Source organism: Callorhinus ursinus, unplaced genomic scaffold (genome assembly GCF_003265705.2).
Source record: "Callorhinus ursinus isolate GAN/ISIS: 27379988/994484 unplaced genomic scaffold, GSC_fseal_2.0 scaffold54, whole genome shotgun sequence".
NCBI lineage: Eukaryota > Metazoa > Chordata > Mammalia > Carnivora > Otariidae > Callorhinus > Callorhinus ursinus.
This window is the reverse complement of record NW_027397116.1, coordinates 9,232,277-9,251,620: the sequence shown is the minus strand read 5'-3', so window position 1 is coordinate 9,251,620 and position 19,344 is coordinate 9,232,277. Positions and strand designations below refer to the sequence as shown.

General features: G+C 39.1%; 1 protein-coding gene across 11 annotated transcripts in view; it reads right to left on the bottom strand.

Annotated features, from left to right (window-relative positions):
• The window catches only part of ESRRG (estrogen related receptor gamma), a 616,331-nt gene that overhangs the window by 141,726 nt on the left and 455,261 nt on the right, over window positions 1–19,344 (bottom strand). For all 11 annotated transcript variants that reach the window (XM_073884096.1, XM_073884099.1, XM_073884098.1 and 8 more), the window contains one exon: window positions 13,899–14,015. In XM_073884096.1, coding sequence (XP_073740197.1) covers window positions 13,899–14,015 — 117 coding nt within the window. The remainder of the gene's footprint in view (window positions 1–13,898; window positions 14,016–19,344) is intronic.

Below are 19,344 nucleotides of genomic sequence, written 5' to 3'. Positions count from 1 at the left end.
CAAAATAACTCTCTGATGCAGTTATAATTACAACCCCCATTTTACAGATAAGGTTTAAAAAGGGTAAAGTAACTAACTTACTTGAGATATCACTGCTAGTAAGTAGTAAAGTTTGGACTGACCCCAAATTCTATTTCTTTGCACTGTCCAATATGGTAGTCATCAGCCATGCAGGGCTACTTAATTTAAGTAAAATTTAACTAAAGTAAAAAATTCAGTTCTTTCATTGCTTTAGACCCATTTCAAGGGCTCAGTCAACACCCACAGACTCCATTTTATCTGAGAGACCAAGCTTCTTATCTTTCCACTCTACTTCCCTCTGTGGAAAACATGATGTTGAAAATGCTAAGTTGTATGAAACAGAATATAAAAGGTGGTGAAATTCAGAAAGGGGAGAAACCTATATGACTGTACATAATTAGGCCCATGATGGATTATAAACCCCACTAGGGCAGAAACATGTCTGTCATGTTCACTTTTAATCCTTGGCACTTAATAAAGAGAGTTGTATGGAGCCGTGTCTCAAAACACCTTTATTGAATGGGTGGGTAAAAGATGGATGAATAAACATTTGGAGATGGGCTAGACAACTGTGTCTCATTTGGATCCATACGTAACTAGAAAGCAGCTCCTGGAGAAATAACCTGACCCCAACTCTAGGTGTTACAAAGAACAGGGTGTATTTTCACATGGCAGATAGAAATATTTACACAGATTAGACCATAAAACAAGAATCCACTTTCCTTCCAAATATTTCCAAATTATGCATGAATTGATAATAACCTAAGACTGGCTAAGGTCAGAGTAACTGCCATTTAATTGGCTTCAAATATACTAATGATTATGATAATGTTGATACTAAAGAGATTTAATAGGCCTGGAGATAAATGTCTAGGAGAGCAGAGAGGTAAATCCATGGGAGAAGGGGGTTGGGAGGGGATAATTATAGAGGTCATCAGCTTGGGAATCACCAAATAGCAACTCACTACAATTGTAAAGAAACTCTGCTTTCAGAGGAAATTTTGACATAAAAAAAAAAAAAAAATTAAGGGTATGGGAGGAGGGGAAGTTGTATGGCCCAAAAAGTTACATGTAAGGGAGAAATTTAGTTGGGGGAAATTAAATGGACAGGCTAGGGAGAAGCCACAAAATAGTGGCTCAGGTGGCCTCAAAGGAAACCCTTAAACAGCTAAGAAATAAGAGGTAGACCGGCCAAATGGACTTAGCTTCCTATGGGGGTAACATGCTGGCTGGAGCTCCAAGACAGAACCAGAAATCGGCACAGATCTAAGTTGAAATACATGCTAAGTTAAACTAGGTAATGTAAACCATCTCATTCTTTTTTTTTTTTTTAAGATTCTATTTATTTATTTCAGAGAGAGAGCAGGGGGAGAGGGTTAGGGAGATGGAGAAGCAGACCCCCCCCCGAGCAGGAAGCCTGACTTGGGGCTTGATCCCAGGGCCCTGGGGTCATGCACCTGAGCCAAAGGCAGACGTTTAACTGACTGAGCCACCCAGGCGCCCCTAAGTGATCTCATTTTTATATATTCTACTCCTTAAATTCTCCACATCCCCAATGTACCTAAAAACTCTAGGAAAATTATTCAGGCATCTTAAAATTATGATTATGCAGCCTATGGGGCGCCTGGGTGGCTCAGTTGGTTAAGCATCAGCTCTTGATTTCAGCTCAGGTTGTGATCTCAGGGTCATGAGACTGAGCCCCACATCGGGCTCTGTGCTGAGAATAGGATCTGCTTGAGAGTTTCTCTCTCTCCCTCTCCCCCTCCCCATCTCGCACATGCATGCATGCGCTTTTTCTCTCTCTAAAATAGAAAAGAAAATTATGATTATGCAGCCTATGTAGCAAAAACTTGATAGCTAAACATGTAATCGTTGAGAAAAGTAGGGAAGCGATTATGATCACAGATACACATAATCCTGGGAGAAACACGTTAACTAAAGGGCAACTGCTAAGAAATCCTTCCTTTGGGTTTTGCCATAGGTCCATCTTATTACCACAGTCACCTATAAAGGGAGCAGCTGTTACCAATGGGATTTTAAAATAGTAGAAATCCTGGGGCGCCTGGGTGGTTCAGCCACTGGGCGTCCACCTTCAGCTCGGGTCATGATCCCAGGGTCCTGGGATCGAGTCCCCACCTCGGGCTCCCTGCTCAGCGGGAAGCCTGCTTCTCCCTCTCCCACTCCCCCTGCTGTGTTCCCTCTCTCACTCTGTGTCTCTCTGTCAAATAAATAAAATCCTTAAAAAACATAAAAAATATATAAAATAAAATAGTAGAAATCCTAATACTCCTGTCAAAGGTCTCCATAACGCTTCCTCCCTCCCAAACCAGCTCCATGTTAATCTCCTTTAATGGCGGGAGTCCCATTCATGTCAACTTCAAAAAGCTGAAGTCAGGTAAAAATAAAATCAGCTTCAACTCTTCGCACCTGAGGATCAGTTATTGTGCCTGGGCTGTCCAGTCTACTTGGATGAGACTGAGAGGGAGTGGCGGGTCCCTGCTGTTTGTTCTAGTAGCCATAAAGCCACACTGGCTCTCGAATGGCACAATCTGCCATTCACTTCAGTCTGGTTTGCCAGGAAGCCCAAGGATGGACTCCCCACCAGTACCATCAGGCTCAGGGAATTTGGCTAGCACCAGGCACCTCAGATTTCTGCCAGCTAATTGGCTTTGGGGAAGCCACTGACCTACTCTCCACTGAGTGGCTTTTGTGAACCTGGAACCCAGCCTGCCTCTCATCATTGATCAACCTTGGCCAAGCCAGCTGGCTTCTTCCTTTGCAGACAGCTTGCCTTAGGGCAGCTGGTTGGGGGCTCTACAACCCACTAAGGGAGAGAGAGGCAAAACTATAGAACAATCTCTCAAGAAATGACCGGCGCTGACTTTCATTTGAGGGAGACTTAGGAATGAACAAAATCATGTAGGATACTCAATATACCACAGATGGAGTTGCGCTTTGCACAGCCTTAACGAGAAAGGTAACTAAACTAACCAGTCGGCAATGGCACCCGACTGAAATGGGCCTTATTCAAATGTATGCCAGATGCCTTTACATTAAATCCAAGCACAATGTCGTGAACGTCCGTGCCACAATGAGAGATGTGTGCGCTGGTGGAAAGAAACAGAAATCTGTTGTCTGGTGGCCCATGGGAGGAAATTCCACATCAGAGTCCTGTCTGGCTGGGCCCCCCTCCCCCACCCCTCCCTACACACGGTGCTGTCACTGTACTTTCAGGATATGAGCAAATGTGGAAAAACCCCCCCCCCCCCCCCGCAGGGTGAAATCCACTGGGAACTTTTTATAATCCAAAGGAATAAAAAAAAAAAATTGGTAGCATATGAGATAAATGCTGGCTTCCTATTTCAAGTTCACAAATGGAAATGACAAATGGGGACAATCAAATAAATGATTAACTTTTAATAGTATTCCAATTAAAGCAGGAGGAAGGGAGTTAAAAAGAGCCTTTTCTTACCTTTTCAATCTTTCTGTCCTCTCTAACCCAAATGCAGCAAGGATAGATGTACTCTGTTCAAATGATTCTTGGTGCTGTGTCTGGTAAGTCCACAAGAGAGAGTCTACTTCATTTCTAATGTAATTGTTGTATTTCAAAAATAAATAAATATAAAATTGTTCCCGAGTACCGACGTGCACAGGGAGTATGTGACAGCCTAAGATCCACACAGATTATATACAGAATCATGGATAAATCTTTAAAACTTTGGTACTCCAATTTTCCCTGTGAATAAGAGGTAAGATCGTAATATTCCAGTGGTCCACTGTGGCCAGATCCTCCAAACAACTGAGGCAGACTGTACTCAAAGTCGGTAAATCAAATTCACTCCTTTCTACAAAGGCAAAACTTATAAGGAATTTGGTTCTAAAGTTCTAAAAATTGGAGCCAGAAAGTAAGCCGATGCCAAAATGTTCCTCTATGCTCCAACTTGGATTTATAGAAGATGTCATACACTCTTTGACAAAAACACAGACCCCTGAAATAGGGTTCCCAGGAACTGAACAGCTTGAGTGTTGCTGATGTTTATTCATACAGTTTATAACGGGCAAGTTATTCCAAAGTTTATGTTGGATCTCAAGAATCTCAGAATGGGAAGTGACCATAAAAGATACTCTAGTCTAAACCCCACATGGTACTTGAACTTGTTCTCTACATCTCCCGCAATGATGGGAAATTTACTGCCTTCCAACACAGTTCATTCTATTTCTGGACATTCAGCGAAGAACTCAAAGCAATGAAATGAGTCCTGATTTTTTTTTTTTAAATGGTTGACTTAAATAATTTTTTAAGAGTTCGGTATCTCCTGAATACCCATAGCCTCTGAAGAATCCCAAGCTAAATATACACTTGAATATTACTATGGTTCACAAAGACAAATATATTAAACAAATATAGAGCAGAGGCAATACAGCCAGAATGCCTGTCATAAAATCTGGTCTCTTATTGTGCATTGTGAGAACTCTGGCAAGTAACATTATCTCTCCAAGCTTTCATTCCTCTGCAAAATGGGGAAATACCCACCTCTGGGGGTCATTGTAAGGAACAGTAAAAAGAAAAAAAAAAAGCTAACTAAAGCACATAGCACATAGCCTAATGCATATTAAGCTCCCAAGAATTATGTTATTACCTCTTACCTGTAAAACCTTCGCTATTCATTTTGAGACAGACGGTTCAAGTTTCCTATCACCAAAGCATGACCAAAAAAATCACCATCTGGTAATGCAGTATCTGTACATGAAATAACTTTTTGTGGCACTTAAATATATTCCCAAACGGCTTCATGTCAGGACAAAGCTCACAAAGAAGGTGCTCTTTGCTATTGCTTATATTATAACTTGGGAGTTTTGTTCAATACTCTGCATTAATGAGGGAGCTTCTTAGGATAATATTACAACAGAGAGTGCAAGAAATACCAGTGAGGTCAATGCAGTTCTATTAACTGTCATCTAACACAGAAATATTTTCCTTGAATACCATTAAAGCTTTCTCCTTTTCTTTGTTCTGCTTTTTGAAGGCAGTAGGAACCCAAATTTCCCTACCAATAATTTCTGTTTTCGACTTGGCAGCATAATGAGACTTGAGGAAAAAAAAATCACCTTGGCAATGTCTTCTTCAGAGGGTTTTTACAAAAGATATTTTGTTAGGATAAATTGCACTAAGCAGTTTCTTTAAGTAAGCAAAAACAAATCAGCTTGTTACCAAATGACCTGAGTAGCTTTCTATTTTTTAAAGAGAACCTACCTGGAAAATGCTATACCCTTTGAATGAACATTTTGTTAAAATGGAAGCTATGAAACAGAAGGGTAATTAGACAAGTAAGTTGCTCTTTGCTCTCCTGCTGATAGGGTAAACCCAGAAGACTCTCAGAGTTCCCACTGCCATGTATAAATCAAGACACAAGCTGTGGTTGCAGGAAAACAGTTCTGGGATAATTTTTCTTTAGATCCTGGGGGCTCAAGATAACTGACTGAAGAGATGTAGTGGCAGCTAAATGAATAAATGTATAATTTGTGTTCTGTCTCATATACATGCATATATGTGCACGCACAAACACACACACACACATACACACGTGCACACAAACGCTTACACCTTCTCTTAACTAAAAAGCAGAAATGGGAAGTATACCCCGTGGACTGTGATGAGATCCCTCAGAAGAAACAGGGCCTCTGGACAAAGAATCTTCTAATGTGGAAGAAGAGAAACTACTATCACCTCTCTACTGCTACCATTTCTTCCACCCAAAGATTTCCTAAACATTAGGTCAGCCCTGTTAATTCATGAGTCAGAGCAAAAGATGAGGGTCTTCCATTCTAGAGTTACTGGCAATGATTTGTCAAGCCCAGATTTAAGCAGGACAGAGATGAGAGGACCTTCTTAAGATACTGGAGATCAACCCACCCAGGAATGAAAATAAGAGAATTCTAGGGACGCCTGGGTGGCTCAGTGGGTTAAGCGTCTGCCTTTGGCTCAGGTCATGATCTCAGGGTCCTGGGATAGGGTCCCACATCCGGAGCAGGGACCCTGCTTCTCCCTCTGCCTGCCGCTCCCCCTGCTTGTGTGCTCCCACGCTCGCTTGCTCTCTCTCTCTGGCAAATAAATAAAATATTAAAAAAAAAAAAAGATAATCCTAGGTCCTCAGACTTTTTGAGGTTAACTTCTCTCCCTGGGGACCTGGTATCCAGAGACAGACACTAACTCAGCCTGACCAAAACAAATGGACCTAAATCTATTGTTCCACGCTAGGTCTTAACACTGTTACATTCGGACCTCCAAAACTCCTGGTACATAATGCCTCCTCCAACTCACAGTCAGCCCAATACTCTAGCTGCTCAGTTACTCTCTAATGGCCTTTTCTGGACCGACCGATCCCCCCACCATCTGTATCTTCAGTGGCCTCATTGAACCCCAAGTGAGAAAAGCTTGGTTTCCTGAGATCAGAATCCTAAGGAAAAGTCCCCTCTTTATGAATGTGACTTATAACTTAGGCACAAACCTCTTTTTAAACCCACAAGTTTTGCTGCTTCTTGGGAGCACCAGGACTCTTTCCCATTTCTTCTACCCCCAAATGAGTATCTCAGGCCACTATCAGCCTGCTGTGCTGAGACTGTGGGCAATCTACATGAAGCTGGAGGAGGAAAAACCCCTTGTTTGGCCAAGACTGCAAGGAAGCTTGATAGAGATACAGAGCCTGAAAGGTGACGTACCTGACTTCTAATCCCATTCCCACTCTATCTGTAATGGGTCACTGAGTAAGTCACTGAAACTCTCTGAGCCTTGGATTCCTCATCTGATTAATGAGAATCTCACACCCAGGGCCCCGCTTTTATCTACTGAGTGAGGCTTTCAAGGTGATAATGGAACCTTAATATCCTGTGCCCTTTCCACACTGAATGGTGACTTATTCCAAATGCTGATTCCCATCCTTGGCTTTGACTTTATCCTAAAGAGGAAGACTCACAATTCTAACACATCGTTTAAACTGCTTACCTGGAATCTTCATGCTAGTAGTTTTTGGACTTTAAAAAGTAGAGGGAAATATTAAGCACCTCCCTAACAGAAACTTACTTTAAAAATGTCAAATCAAATATGAAAAGCAAATGTGCTTATCAATAAAACATATAACTATGTTATTGGTTTTGTTAGTTTTAACAACTCATTTCTCCCCCAGAGGAAATATTTAGAAGGCCTCGAAAATTATATAATCTTGCTCTTCTCCTGTCCAACTTATGTCAATATTTTTACTTTAAAAATGTAACAACAAAACTTCAAATAAATCTGACTAGTAGCAATACAGCAATCTGCAATGAGATTTCAGATGCTCACAGAAATAAAACTCTACTGACTGCACTTCAATATATTCACAAGAGTTGGTAGGGACTATAAGGGATACAGAGGAGGGGCGCCTGGGTGGCTCAGTCGGTTAAGCATCTGCCTTCGGTTCAGGTCATGATCCCTGGGATCGAATCCCGCATCAGGCTCCTTGCTCAGCAGGGAGCCTGCTTCTCCCTCTGCCTGCAGCTCCCCCTGCTTGTACCCTTGCTCACTCTCTCTCTCGCCCACTCTCTCTCTCTCTAACAAATAAATAAAATCTTTTAAAAAAATAAAAAGGGAATACAGAGGAAAAGTTTTTCAAACACAGGCAAAAATGCAAGATCCCATTTCCTAAGTATTTAAATATCTATTGATGACTCCACTGTTCCTTCAACTCTCACTTCTATTAACTGTGGCAAAAATAACATACTTCCTGCTTTTCCAGAAAGATGAAAAGCTTCCAAAGAATTATCCAGTTAAGACAAAACTGACAAAAGAGTACAACTCACTAGACAAGTCTACAAATCATGGTTCCTATGGTTTGACTAGCCTCACAGATATTGTCAATATCATGTCACAATTACAAGTATCTTCATGTCTATATTGGTATAATGTTTCTACAGACCTTACATCATTTTCTAAATAAAACTTCTTTTAGAATAGAAGGGATGAGAAAGAATGTAGTCTAACTGCTCCCCTGCACATGTGGAAATCGAGAGAGAGCTCAATGGACTTCCCCAAAATCACAATGCTAAGTAGAGGAAAAATCGGAATTAACAGCTAAAGTGTGGTATTTTGCCAGACACATGGGAGAAGCTCAGTTAATATTTATGGAGGTGTACTAAAACTTATGTCCATCCTCTGATTTTTTTTCCACGATGCTCTGCTATCAAAATTTCCTTAGTAAAATTTAATGTAGCTATGAGATTAGTAGAGTTCTTACATTTCCTTGTGCGCATTTTAAAATGTGTATGATTTGTCCTTTTTCTCTGATAGACAAAGGAACCGGGGCCTCCTTTCTACAGCTCAGCCAGTAATCAAAGGCATTCTTCACCTACATTGTTGTTGCTAAAAACTTCTGCTTGAAGTCCCTTTTTCCCTTCTTATACTGTTGTCTTTCTTTGTTTGACCTAAGGGTAGATATTAAAAACTCAGTGGGTTAAGCCTCTGACTCTTGATCTCAGCTCAGGTCTGGATCTGACGGTCATGAGTTCAAGCCCTACGTAGGGCTCCATGTAGGCATGGGGCCTACTTAAAAACAAACAAACAAAACCCATAAAACTAAATTCCCTTTGAAATTTTGGAACAAATCTTCACCTATTGATGTGTTTCTATAAAAAGTTTGGAAAGGACCCCTAAGGTCATTGATATTGCCAAAAAATAACAAAACGTATATGAATTTGTATTAGTCCAGCAGGTGAACGTCGTATATCCAAATTCTAGCTCAGAGTGTCACCCCACTAACCATGTGCCAAATCCCGTGTCTCTATTAGCTCTCTCGTTTTTCAAAAACCTCACAAGGTATGTTCTATCTTCAGTCCCATGTTCACAAATAAATAGGCTGACATAGGTCTTAAAGGTTATGTAAATTGCCCAGGTCCAGGAGGTGGTAGAGCCAGGAGCTGGTAGAGCTGGAATCTAGGTCCACCTGACCCCACAGCTTGACTCTTACTGTCTCTAGCAACAATGGGTAATGTTGATTTGGTCCTCATTCTACACCACATGGCATGCTGAACACTTAACATGCAGTTTCTTACTGGATATTCACAACATTTCATTTGCAAATACTACTGTTGCTACCATCATTTTACAGATGATGAAAGGAAAGATCAGAAAGGTTTAAGTAACCTTTAAAAAAAAATAGGCAAAGTGGGATGCCTGGGTGGCTCAGTCGGTTAAGTGTCTGCCTTCGGCTCAGGTCATGATCCCAGGGTCCTGGGATTGAGCCCCATGTCGGGCTCTTTGCTCAGCGGGGAGCCTGCTTCTCCCTCTCCTTCCTGCCTCTCCCCCTGCTTGTACTCTGTGTGTGTGTGTGTGTCAAATAAATAAATAAAATCTTTTTAAAAAGAGGCAAAGTGAAAAGCATTGTTTTTGGCATGAAATAGCTACACTGGCCCTCCATTCTTCCTTGATTCATCTATACTTTGGCTGGGGAATATAACGCTGTGTATATATAAATGTGGGTACCTCGCTCTCATCTACAAGAGTCAAAGAAAAATACTTGAGTTGTCAAGGTGAAACCCATCATACCAATAAACAGTGGAAAGCCCTTCAATCCTTCGATCAGTGAATTCTATACCTAAATAAAATAATTACTGTTTTCATAAAATGTCTCTGTTTGCCACTGACAGAGAGCAAACCGAATCAGTATGTCCTGCAATAGCCTTTAAATAACCAAGGAGAGAGATCAAAATAAAAATAAATCTTGACCAGATTTATAGGTGCACCTTGATTAGTTCTTGTTTTTTCCTTCAAATAAGCAATACCTGAAAAAAATGAAAAGGGAATGTTGAGACCAGATATCTTGTAATAGATGGGTTTTTGCTGACATCCAGTATGGTATAATGCTGAAAAACTAATGGTGGCCCATCATTCCTGAGGCTTACCAGCAAAGTAGAGCCCAGAAAAAGAAAAGGGGATTTTTTTTCAGGATGCGGAATGGTGCAACCACTTGGATTTGAACAAACTATCATTTTTTTTTTAACTGTACTTCTTGAAGTTTTATTATGTTGTGGGATTCTGTCATTTTCTCCATATAAACAACTGTTCATTTCAAACAGTAACAGTTTTTTGATTCAAAAATTCTAGGGATGCCTGGGTGGCTCACTCAGTTAAGCACCTGCCTTCGGTTCAGGTCATGATCCCGGGGTCCTGAGATCGAGTCCCACATCGGGCTCCAGGAGCCTTCTTCTCCCTCAGCCTGCTGCTCTCCCTGCTTGTGCTCTCTCTCTCTCTCTCTCTCTGACAAATAAATAAATAAAACCTTTAAAACAATTCTAATGTTATAATCAAATGTAGTTCATTCAGACATAATTCTGGTACTGGCTAACGAGAAGGCATAGCTTGTAAGAATTTAATTATGCACAATGTGATGCAACTGGAATCGTTTGCCCACTAAGCCATCACTTCCCTTTGGCACCCTACAGCATTAATAGAAACACCAGTCAATAAAACTAGGGATTATTGTTTTTAAAAGAGTAAAGTCTCATTTTTCTATACACCACGTTTTTCATGAAAACTTCTTTATTTCCCTCAGGCAGCACTTTATCTAAGATGTATTTGGCTAGTTGAATAAAAATACCTGTTAAAGGGAAGAAGGTTCCCATCAAAGCTGTTGAAATCTGATTTCATTTCAGATTCTACAACTCATGTTGTTTTTTGTTTAAATAGATTTTGTCTGTCAATTTCCAGGCCTGCTGCGCCATCAGGCTGTATGGACTGCTGTGGTCAACATGGGGGTTGTAGCAGCAAATTTTATTATGGACTGGTAATTGAATTGAACAGGTTTACATTTGAATAGATTTACTACACCATGATCTCTGACATACTGCATGGGACCAAAATCCCTCTCCATCCATAAAGATACATTTAAGACAGTATCATTCTCTCCAGGCTGAGGAGGCAAGTCTTGAGCCAAGGAGGTGGCCAAACATAATTGTGTATTTATATGCAGGGTGTAATGCAATATTCCACTGCATTTTTAAGTATGAAAGAAAAGGAATATTCCGTATTTACTCATAGCCATCCTTTTTGGGGGGAGAGGCTTAGAGAACTGGCATTTTTCCATCAAAGTGGGCATAAGGAAGTAAAGGAAAATAAATTATTTGAGTATTTCAGCAAGTACAGCAGCAAGTCCCTTGAAAACAGACCCTCTAAAGGCTTGATAACAGCAACTGAGGAGGTGTGAATTACAGATAAGCACCAGCCCATTTCTTTCACCAACAATATTTAATTAAACACAGTTCACACCTCCTCGGTCACTCTATCCACCCTTCAAGATTGCTCCTGCTTAAAAACCACAATGGGGGAAATTATTTAGGGGAAAATTTATTTTTGTTTTCACTTCGCCCATAAACCTGGAAGTGCAAAGAGTTGAATAAATCATAGTAGTAAAATTAAACTAGTCAAAAAATTCTATCAACCTGTAAATGGAGACATAGCTCCATGTACTTTAGTTTTTGAAAATAAAATCCACATCTAGGACACATCTATTCCAAGCGCTAATTGATATATTTGTTTTATAACACTTTAAAAAAATGGATTTGCTCTTTGAAAATTATTCCTCAACTCCCAACTTTTAATTAACGCTTTTTGAATGAGCTTAAGTTCAGTGTGAGTCTCTACAGCTCAACTAAGTGGCAATATAATGACCAAAAATGGACCATCAGTTACTTATCATGTTATTGTGAACTAGGTTTTTGTTTGTTACTCTCCTATAGGATTTAAGGCAATTACCAAGATAAAGTTTCAACCTCAAAAGGAGTAAGCTCAAAGGAAAATTCCTTGTCCTGTGGGTTGGGTCATTATGGTTGGGTTTTTATAGGTATTTTTTCCTTTGTCAAAACTCTCCCACTGGCATTTCCATGTCAGTTTTCTCTAGCAAGAACAACCATCTCCAACTTCCTCACTGCTGCACTGCTGAAGCCTAGAATGGTACCCGGCACACGGGAGAAACTTAATAAATATTTAGCAAGTGCATTCTAAATGTAAAATATATCAACTATTAAAAATATTAATGGTGCCAAAGGCTACACAGTGAAAAGGGCAAGTACCCCCCTCCTCACTGTATTCATAGTGTCACACTGTCCCTAATCTTTATTTATCCCTCCTTCCACTTCTCCATGTATATCCCATCATGATGCACATCTCCCTTCTACCATTCTTTCTCCTTTTTCTCTCTACAGATATCTTAATATGAATTAAAATATAAATTTTTATAAATTTTTAAATTTAATATAAGTAGATATTCTTATACAAAAATAAACTCATATATACATTGAATCATACTACTAGGGAACTTGTACTTTCTTTTTTTTTACTTGATAATACATCTTGCGTCATGTTTTCATAAGGCTTTAATCATAAAGTTATACACTCCTTGTTTATAGCTTCCTCCCCCCACCCCACCCCCCACCCCTGCCCCAGAACAAGACGAGAGTCAAAGATGAGAAGAATTTGAGAGTCTTCTTTGTTTCTAGTCAAATGAGGGGTTAGTTCTTAGCGATCTAGTAAAGAGCGGAGAAATACAGCATGAATTCCACATACCCAAATATAACTGATCCACTCAACTTCCTATGACATTGTTCACAGTAAAAATCTTGCATTAAGAACAAACCAGGAAAAATTATGAGATCTAGGAATGCCATATTTAACTGAAGCTCTGGTTTGTTCTTAGGGAATAAACACTTAGATCTATTTGGATTTAGAAGTTAAAAAGTCAGAGATCTCCAGTAACAGCAAATACATAAACTCATAGGGCCAACTCCATGAACAAAGTGTATGTTATGACTCAACAGAAGCAATACATTTAAATGTAATTTACCCAATTTCTTTCAAACTTTGATTGCCACATTTTCATTTTGTTACTTTATAAAATCATCATATTTATTTTAAACTCTGGCAAATTTTCTGAAGAGAAAAAGATGGTAAAGTCTAAAACTGTAAAAAAAAATGCACATTTACAAAAAACACACACATAGAGATGCATTTAAAAACAAAAACAAAAACAGATCTAGGCTTTCCAAAGAGCACAAGCTAAAATGTTAGTTTCACTGGACATGCTGACATATACAAATATTTCAGGACCTTGGATATGGGTGGAAGAAGTCAATGAATTCTAGAATCTGACTCTGTGTTCAGTTCTGGGCTCTACCACTTGTGAGCTGTGTGAGCTCAGGCCATAACTGAATCCATGGTCACTGTTATTATTCTGTGTTTGTTGGCATTATCTCTAAGTGAAAGCAACAATTTTAGTATCATTATTAAAAGCTCTTTATAATAGAACATAAGTCCAAAAGATAAGACTGGAAAAAAATAAAGCCTAATATTAATTTTTTAAAAAAAAGTGGTAACAATATGAAATGATGGGTGTGTTAATTAGCGTGACTGTAGCAATTACCTTACAATACATATGTATATCAAAACATCAAGTCATACACCTTAAATATACACAACTTTTATTTGTCAATTACATCTCAGTAACGAGGGAGGGGAAGATCTCCCTGTAAACTTAGAAATGAGAAGAAACACAAAAAGACAAGGACTAGCGTCTTGGTGTCCGTTGTCCTTTGCCTTCTGCAACTCGTAAAGAAGAAAAGAGTCAGAACGACCAAGCATACCTGGTGGGTTTAGCTGCACATCAGATGTTTCCTACCTTGTCCCTTCCTGTTGATAACAAGCAGTTAGCCAGGACATATCAGAAAACTCAGGCGTAAAGATGTATTCTGCCATCAGATTCAGAGTGCTTACTGTGACCCCATCTTTTCCCAGTTTCTCTAGCCCTTCCCCCATTCCCAACCTAAAACACAGAGCCCCCAGCAACATGCCTTACCTTCTTTCAGCATGCCCACTTTTAAACACTTCATGAAGCGGCAAGCCTGGCAGGATTTACGTCTGCGCTTTGTGATTTCACATTCATTCGTGGCAGGGCAGCTATATTCTATATTACCTAAAACACAGAGTTCGAAGAAAAACAGTTAGATTTGCAAGACCCAGGAAATGTGAGCATCCCAAAGGCAATGCCTACTCTGTTACTTCTGCCTCCCCTCTCAAAAAACATGTCACATAAGATTCATTAGGATGTCACAAATGTCATGAAGCTGGATGCTCTGTGGCAACCACTTAAGATGCACTGAATAGGGGTGCCTGGGTGGCTCAATCAGTGAAGGGCCCAACTCTTGATTTCGGTTCAAATCATGATCTCCAAATCCTGAGATGGAGCCCCATGCTTAAGATTCTCTCTCCCTCTGCCCCTCCTCCTGCCACTTTCTCTCTCTCTCTTAAAAAAAAAAAAAATGCACTGAATAATTGGAAGATACATAGTAAAGTATCTCAAAAGATTAAGTTTAAAGTTAGCTTTTAAAACATTATGCTCAGTCTACTCGTGCAAAACAACAATCTTCCAGAATTTTAGAATCCAAAAGAAATTTCAAAGTAAATTATTTCCATAAAAGCATGAACATCAAAATTATATTCTTGTATCATCAATCCTGGATTTCTTTTGGTTATGTTCCAGTATATCAGGCTTATTGTCTTTCTGACACTAAACAGCATAAACCCCACTGTGAAAAATGATCAGCAGGCTCATCTGGGGCCTTACAGTAAGCTCCTAGATGGCAGAGACCGAAATGACTTGGCTCTTGTGGCCACACTTACCCGGGCCTTACAACACAGTTCTCTGCTTAGTAAATGCTTATTGAGGAGAAGGAGGAGAATGACGATGATGACGGTCATCATCATGTTTGTTACATTATTTGCATAATGAATTCCAAACACTCAAGCTCCATGGATGTGTTATAAATAAAAATAAACTGCTATGAAACTGTATGTTTAATGTCAGAGTTGACATTACTTATGGTCCTAGTTACACATTTGAAGCAATAAATATGTAGCCCAGAAGAAGATCCGAACTTTAACTCAAAATTTTTTTTCAATTAATGCCAATGATAGTGTGTGGGATGTGCTCTGGAGCTGCCTACAGCTTTGTAAAGAAGCTGCCTTTAAAATAAAGCTTCTCTCTGCTATCAGCTCTGTCACATAGTGCTTGAAGGTCTTTCCTTACTTCCTAACCCTTTCCCCTTGTGATTAAGTGCATTAGTATCTTAATGAAAATGCATTCTCTTTATTGCCCTCTTGGGAAGGGGGAGGTCATCACACCAAATGCATAAATTGTCATCAGAGACGGTCCGAGCATAATTGCAATTTTGCTGCTCTATGTTCGCGATACTCAGGGTCCGTCCAAGTCCCCTGAAACGTGCGCAGAGTCTAGTAATTAGCATAGAGTCTGCCTGGGACCACAGCATTGATGAAATATTTCAGAGTTAATCACACTTTGTAAACACTGATTTATATTGACTACCTTTCTCCAGACTGATGTCTCCTCATTAAATATCACATTAGTGGATTGCAGGATTGTACAAAGACTCAACTACTCAGCAACTGCTAATTCAACAGGAAGTAATACCTAACCACTTATAACTACTGAAAATTGGTTAAGTACGCATGACTAAAATATACATATAAAAAAACCTGTGCATTATAACTTGAGATAAGCCTATCAAAATTATTTGGCTCAATTAGCATTCTAACTCAGGGCATTTATAATAATAAAAGCAACTACTTTTTAACGTAAGAGGTTAAATAATAAGAGTAATATTAATTGTATCAACAGAGGCACACACCATCACCTTCTTCAGAGATATTACCAACACCCAGAAAATTAAGGATAAGTCAAAGGAACCAGACTGGCTGGATCATGGCTGACAATAAAAGGATTTAGATTCTGAACTTTAGATGAACCGTTTTTCACTGCTGAGTTTCTTTAACCATCACTGAAAATGTATTTTGCATCCAGGGAGTATTGCTAGTAACTTCCTAAAGGTTAATTAGTATTCTAATACCAGAACCTTCCACTCTACTTACCTCTTCCTATACTTATTTTTTAAAAAAATTCAGTCTTTGCTTTCTTAGAAAGAGATGAACAATAACTAGTTAGGAAAAAAAAAATCGTTTCCAAACAGCATTTCTTGCCCCTTTTTGCCAGAAAAGTCAGTATGAAGTCCTCACCTTGCTTACTTTCCAGTACTAAAGCATGACACACATTTTAACCCACTGCTAGAAACTTCTACCAGGGTGACCCACCATCTCCCTCCCACCCCCACAAAAACAATCATCTTTCCTTTCAAACTGGTTCCTCTTCCTCCAAAAATTCTATCCTCAGCCTCCACAAGAACACACTTCTGACAGGAACCTCAATCAGGCATATGTGAGCTCACACCTGGACTATGGGAGTTCTCCCCTACCTGAGCATTGTGCCTCCATTCTGTCCCCCTGGATCCATGCTGCCTACCTCTTCCTAGGACTGCTTAATTTAAAAATAAAATACCTTAATTTAAAAAAAAAATCACTACACTTCTATGGTCTCTTGAATTAAATACAGAATATTAGATTAGCAAACAAAATTGCCACTCCAATATGACTCCCATCTACTTATCCAGCAATATTACAATTATTACCTTATATGAACTTTCTGATGCAGCCAAGTCAATTTATTCACTTTTTGCTGTGTCCTTCAGACTTCCCTCTGAGAATGATCTATCTTTGCCCCTCTTTTCTTCTTAAAATTACTTCCAAGGCTCACTGTTCAACTCAAATTCCATTCAAATCTTTCATGAAAACCTCTCAGACCATCATAGCAGAAAATGACTTCTTGGTTCTCATATCTTTTCACATACTCTCATCATATACAGACATGCTGGATTTTGTCATACCTTTTTTGCATGCATATTACCCATTAGATGGTAAGATCCTGGAGGCAAGGACCATTTCTTATGCAGTAGAAAAATCTTCTTCCAAAAGTAGTAAATAAGTAAAATAGCATGCTTCAAAAAAACTTATATTTTCTTGATATCTCAATGTCATTGTTATGAACACCAACTATGGTGCTGTAATGTAGTGACGTCCACAAGGTCAAGTGAGCTAGACAGATGTCCCATCAGGAAGCAATATTAAGACCACTAGGAAAACCATTTCACAAATTAAAAAAAAAATATTAGGAAACCTAATTAATTTTTCAAAACCTTAAAAAGTAGCTTTGACAAAAATGGAAATGCATGGTAAAACAGAAAGAGATCATTGAGGGGAAAACCAAAAAAAAAAAAAAAAAAAATACTAAGGCTTCTGGGGAGCAAAATGTGAAAAGAAAAAAAGTGAACATGAGAGACTTTAAAGGAAATAAAGTACATCTTGATAGGAACAGGATAAGAATAAAAGGAAAATAAAACATGAAAATGTTTTAAAATATGAAAAAACAGACAGATGGCACTAAAAGGGTTAATTTTTATCTTGTTATAGTACTTAGTATTACTTACAAAGTAGATGCTCTCAGAACTGGAGCCACACTGGAGAAAATATTTAGGAGCGATTCAATGATAATAGCTAAATCTATGAATGACTCGTCCAAGAATGACTGCGTAAGGATTTTTAAATTTCTTCAAAAAACAGCAGGAAAATTGTACAATTACCACATGGGAGCTTCAGATCACATATAAAGAAGTACTCTAGTACTCTAGTTCCCTTTCTAACCATTACTTCCTGAATTCTTCAATGACAAAGGGAAACATAAAGGCAGAGAAATTTTTAATAGTGCCTCAGAATGAACTCTTGAGGGAGAGGCTCTCTCTTATTCATTGCTAGATCCTTGGTGCTGATCCATGAACTTGCAATTTTGGATCATGTGCTGGGTTGGGATAGAAAGAGGTAGTTCCTGCTCTTGAGAAGTCCACAGTCTTACAGAGGAGATAAGACATGTAAGCGAATAACAATACAATTTAGTGTGGGGGGTGGTGGTTCTGGAATCATGACTAGCATGGACGCATACACAAATGCATTCCCACAAATGCAGAGATTATGCCTAAGAAAGTCAATGAATTCTCAATCTAAAAGTGAATGACTGAACTATGCTGTGAAAAATGAATAAATAACTATATTGGGGTAGAGGAATCTTCCCAAAGCTATTGGCAACAAAACCTGTTTTGTAAAAATTTCACTGTGAATGAATGGAAATTATAGCAGTCCTGAATGTTTTCACAAATGATATATTTTCAGCTTAAGTGTATAGAAATTGTTTACGATGAATCAGGCATCCTTTAGCCAAATTTCCATAAATTAGTCTTGACATACATGAGTGATAACCTTGATTTCACTAAGTAACACGGGTTTATATCTTGAAAAACAAATCAACATTATTCTAAAGAACTTATTTGCTGGAGGAAAACCTCTAATTTCAAAGCCCTCCTATTGAGTTACTTAGTTCATTGTTGTTGGCTATGACTACCCACCCAACAAAGTCTTTGATCTTGTTAGAGTCTACACAGATTCTGCCCTTGAAATACATTCCCTGGTGCTTTTTCTATGCAACAACAACAACAACAACAAAAAACCATTTTATCCTAAAAACGTGCTGTCCCAAGCACCTGGATAATAATGTTCCGTCTATTTTAGTAATGGCTCAAAGACATTACTCCCAGTAGACCACATGATCTCTATGGGGCACTTGTTTTCCTTCAATTCACGAAAAGTGGAAACTCGACAAAAATATTTCCAATAGCAACTGTGGGCACCTGAAATGTGAACACTGGACAATCAGAAGGATGCAGAAGTTATTGTTCACAAGCAAGGATTCTCATTTCAGACACAGAGTTTTCTTGGATTATAGCTTGCTATTTCCTGGGACACATTTGTTAGAGGGCACCAGGGACTGAATTGGGCAGCTACTACACAGCTGGAATTTTCCCAGTTTTGTCAAGAGCTGGGGAAGTGAGCTCTGTTGCAGAGGGAACCAAATCGACATGGAAGCTCTGGGTTTTTAAACCAGGCTGACAAGAATGATACAGCAATTTATAATATCTCCTGGCAGCTTTTCAGAAAGTCCTGGGCTCTGATTACTTATTTCAGAGTCTTTTGTACAATTAGTTTGTAGGCAATATAATTTTCTCACTTACCACTTAATAGAATCTTGCAGCTAGCTGGCGGATAGAATAACAGGGTGTATGTAAAGCTCCAGCCTGGAGTGCCAGTGGATAATTTCTATATTCCTTTCAGTCACTTAATGGACTTTTACAGTTTGGCAGTGAAAGGGCTGAATGATGTAAATTAGCATGGCATCTCAAAATAAAAATATATGTCCAATCCTTACTCCCAACTCACGTCACTCATACACAGTAATGATGCATTTGGCTTTACGTAGTTCCTAAGAGTTGTCCCTCTTTTTCACACAT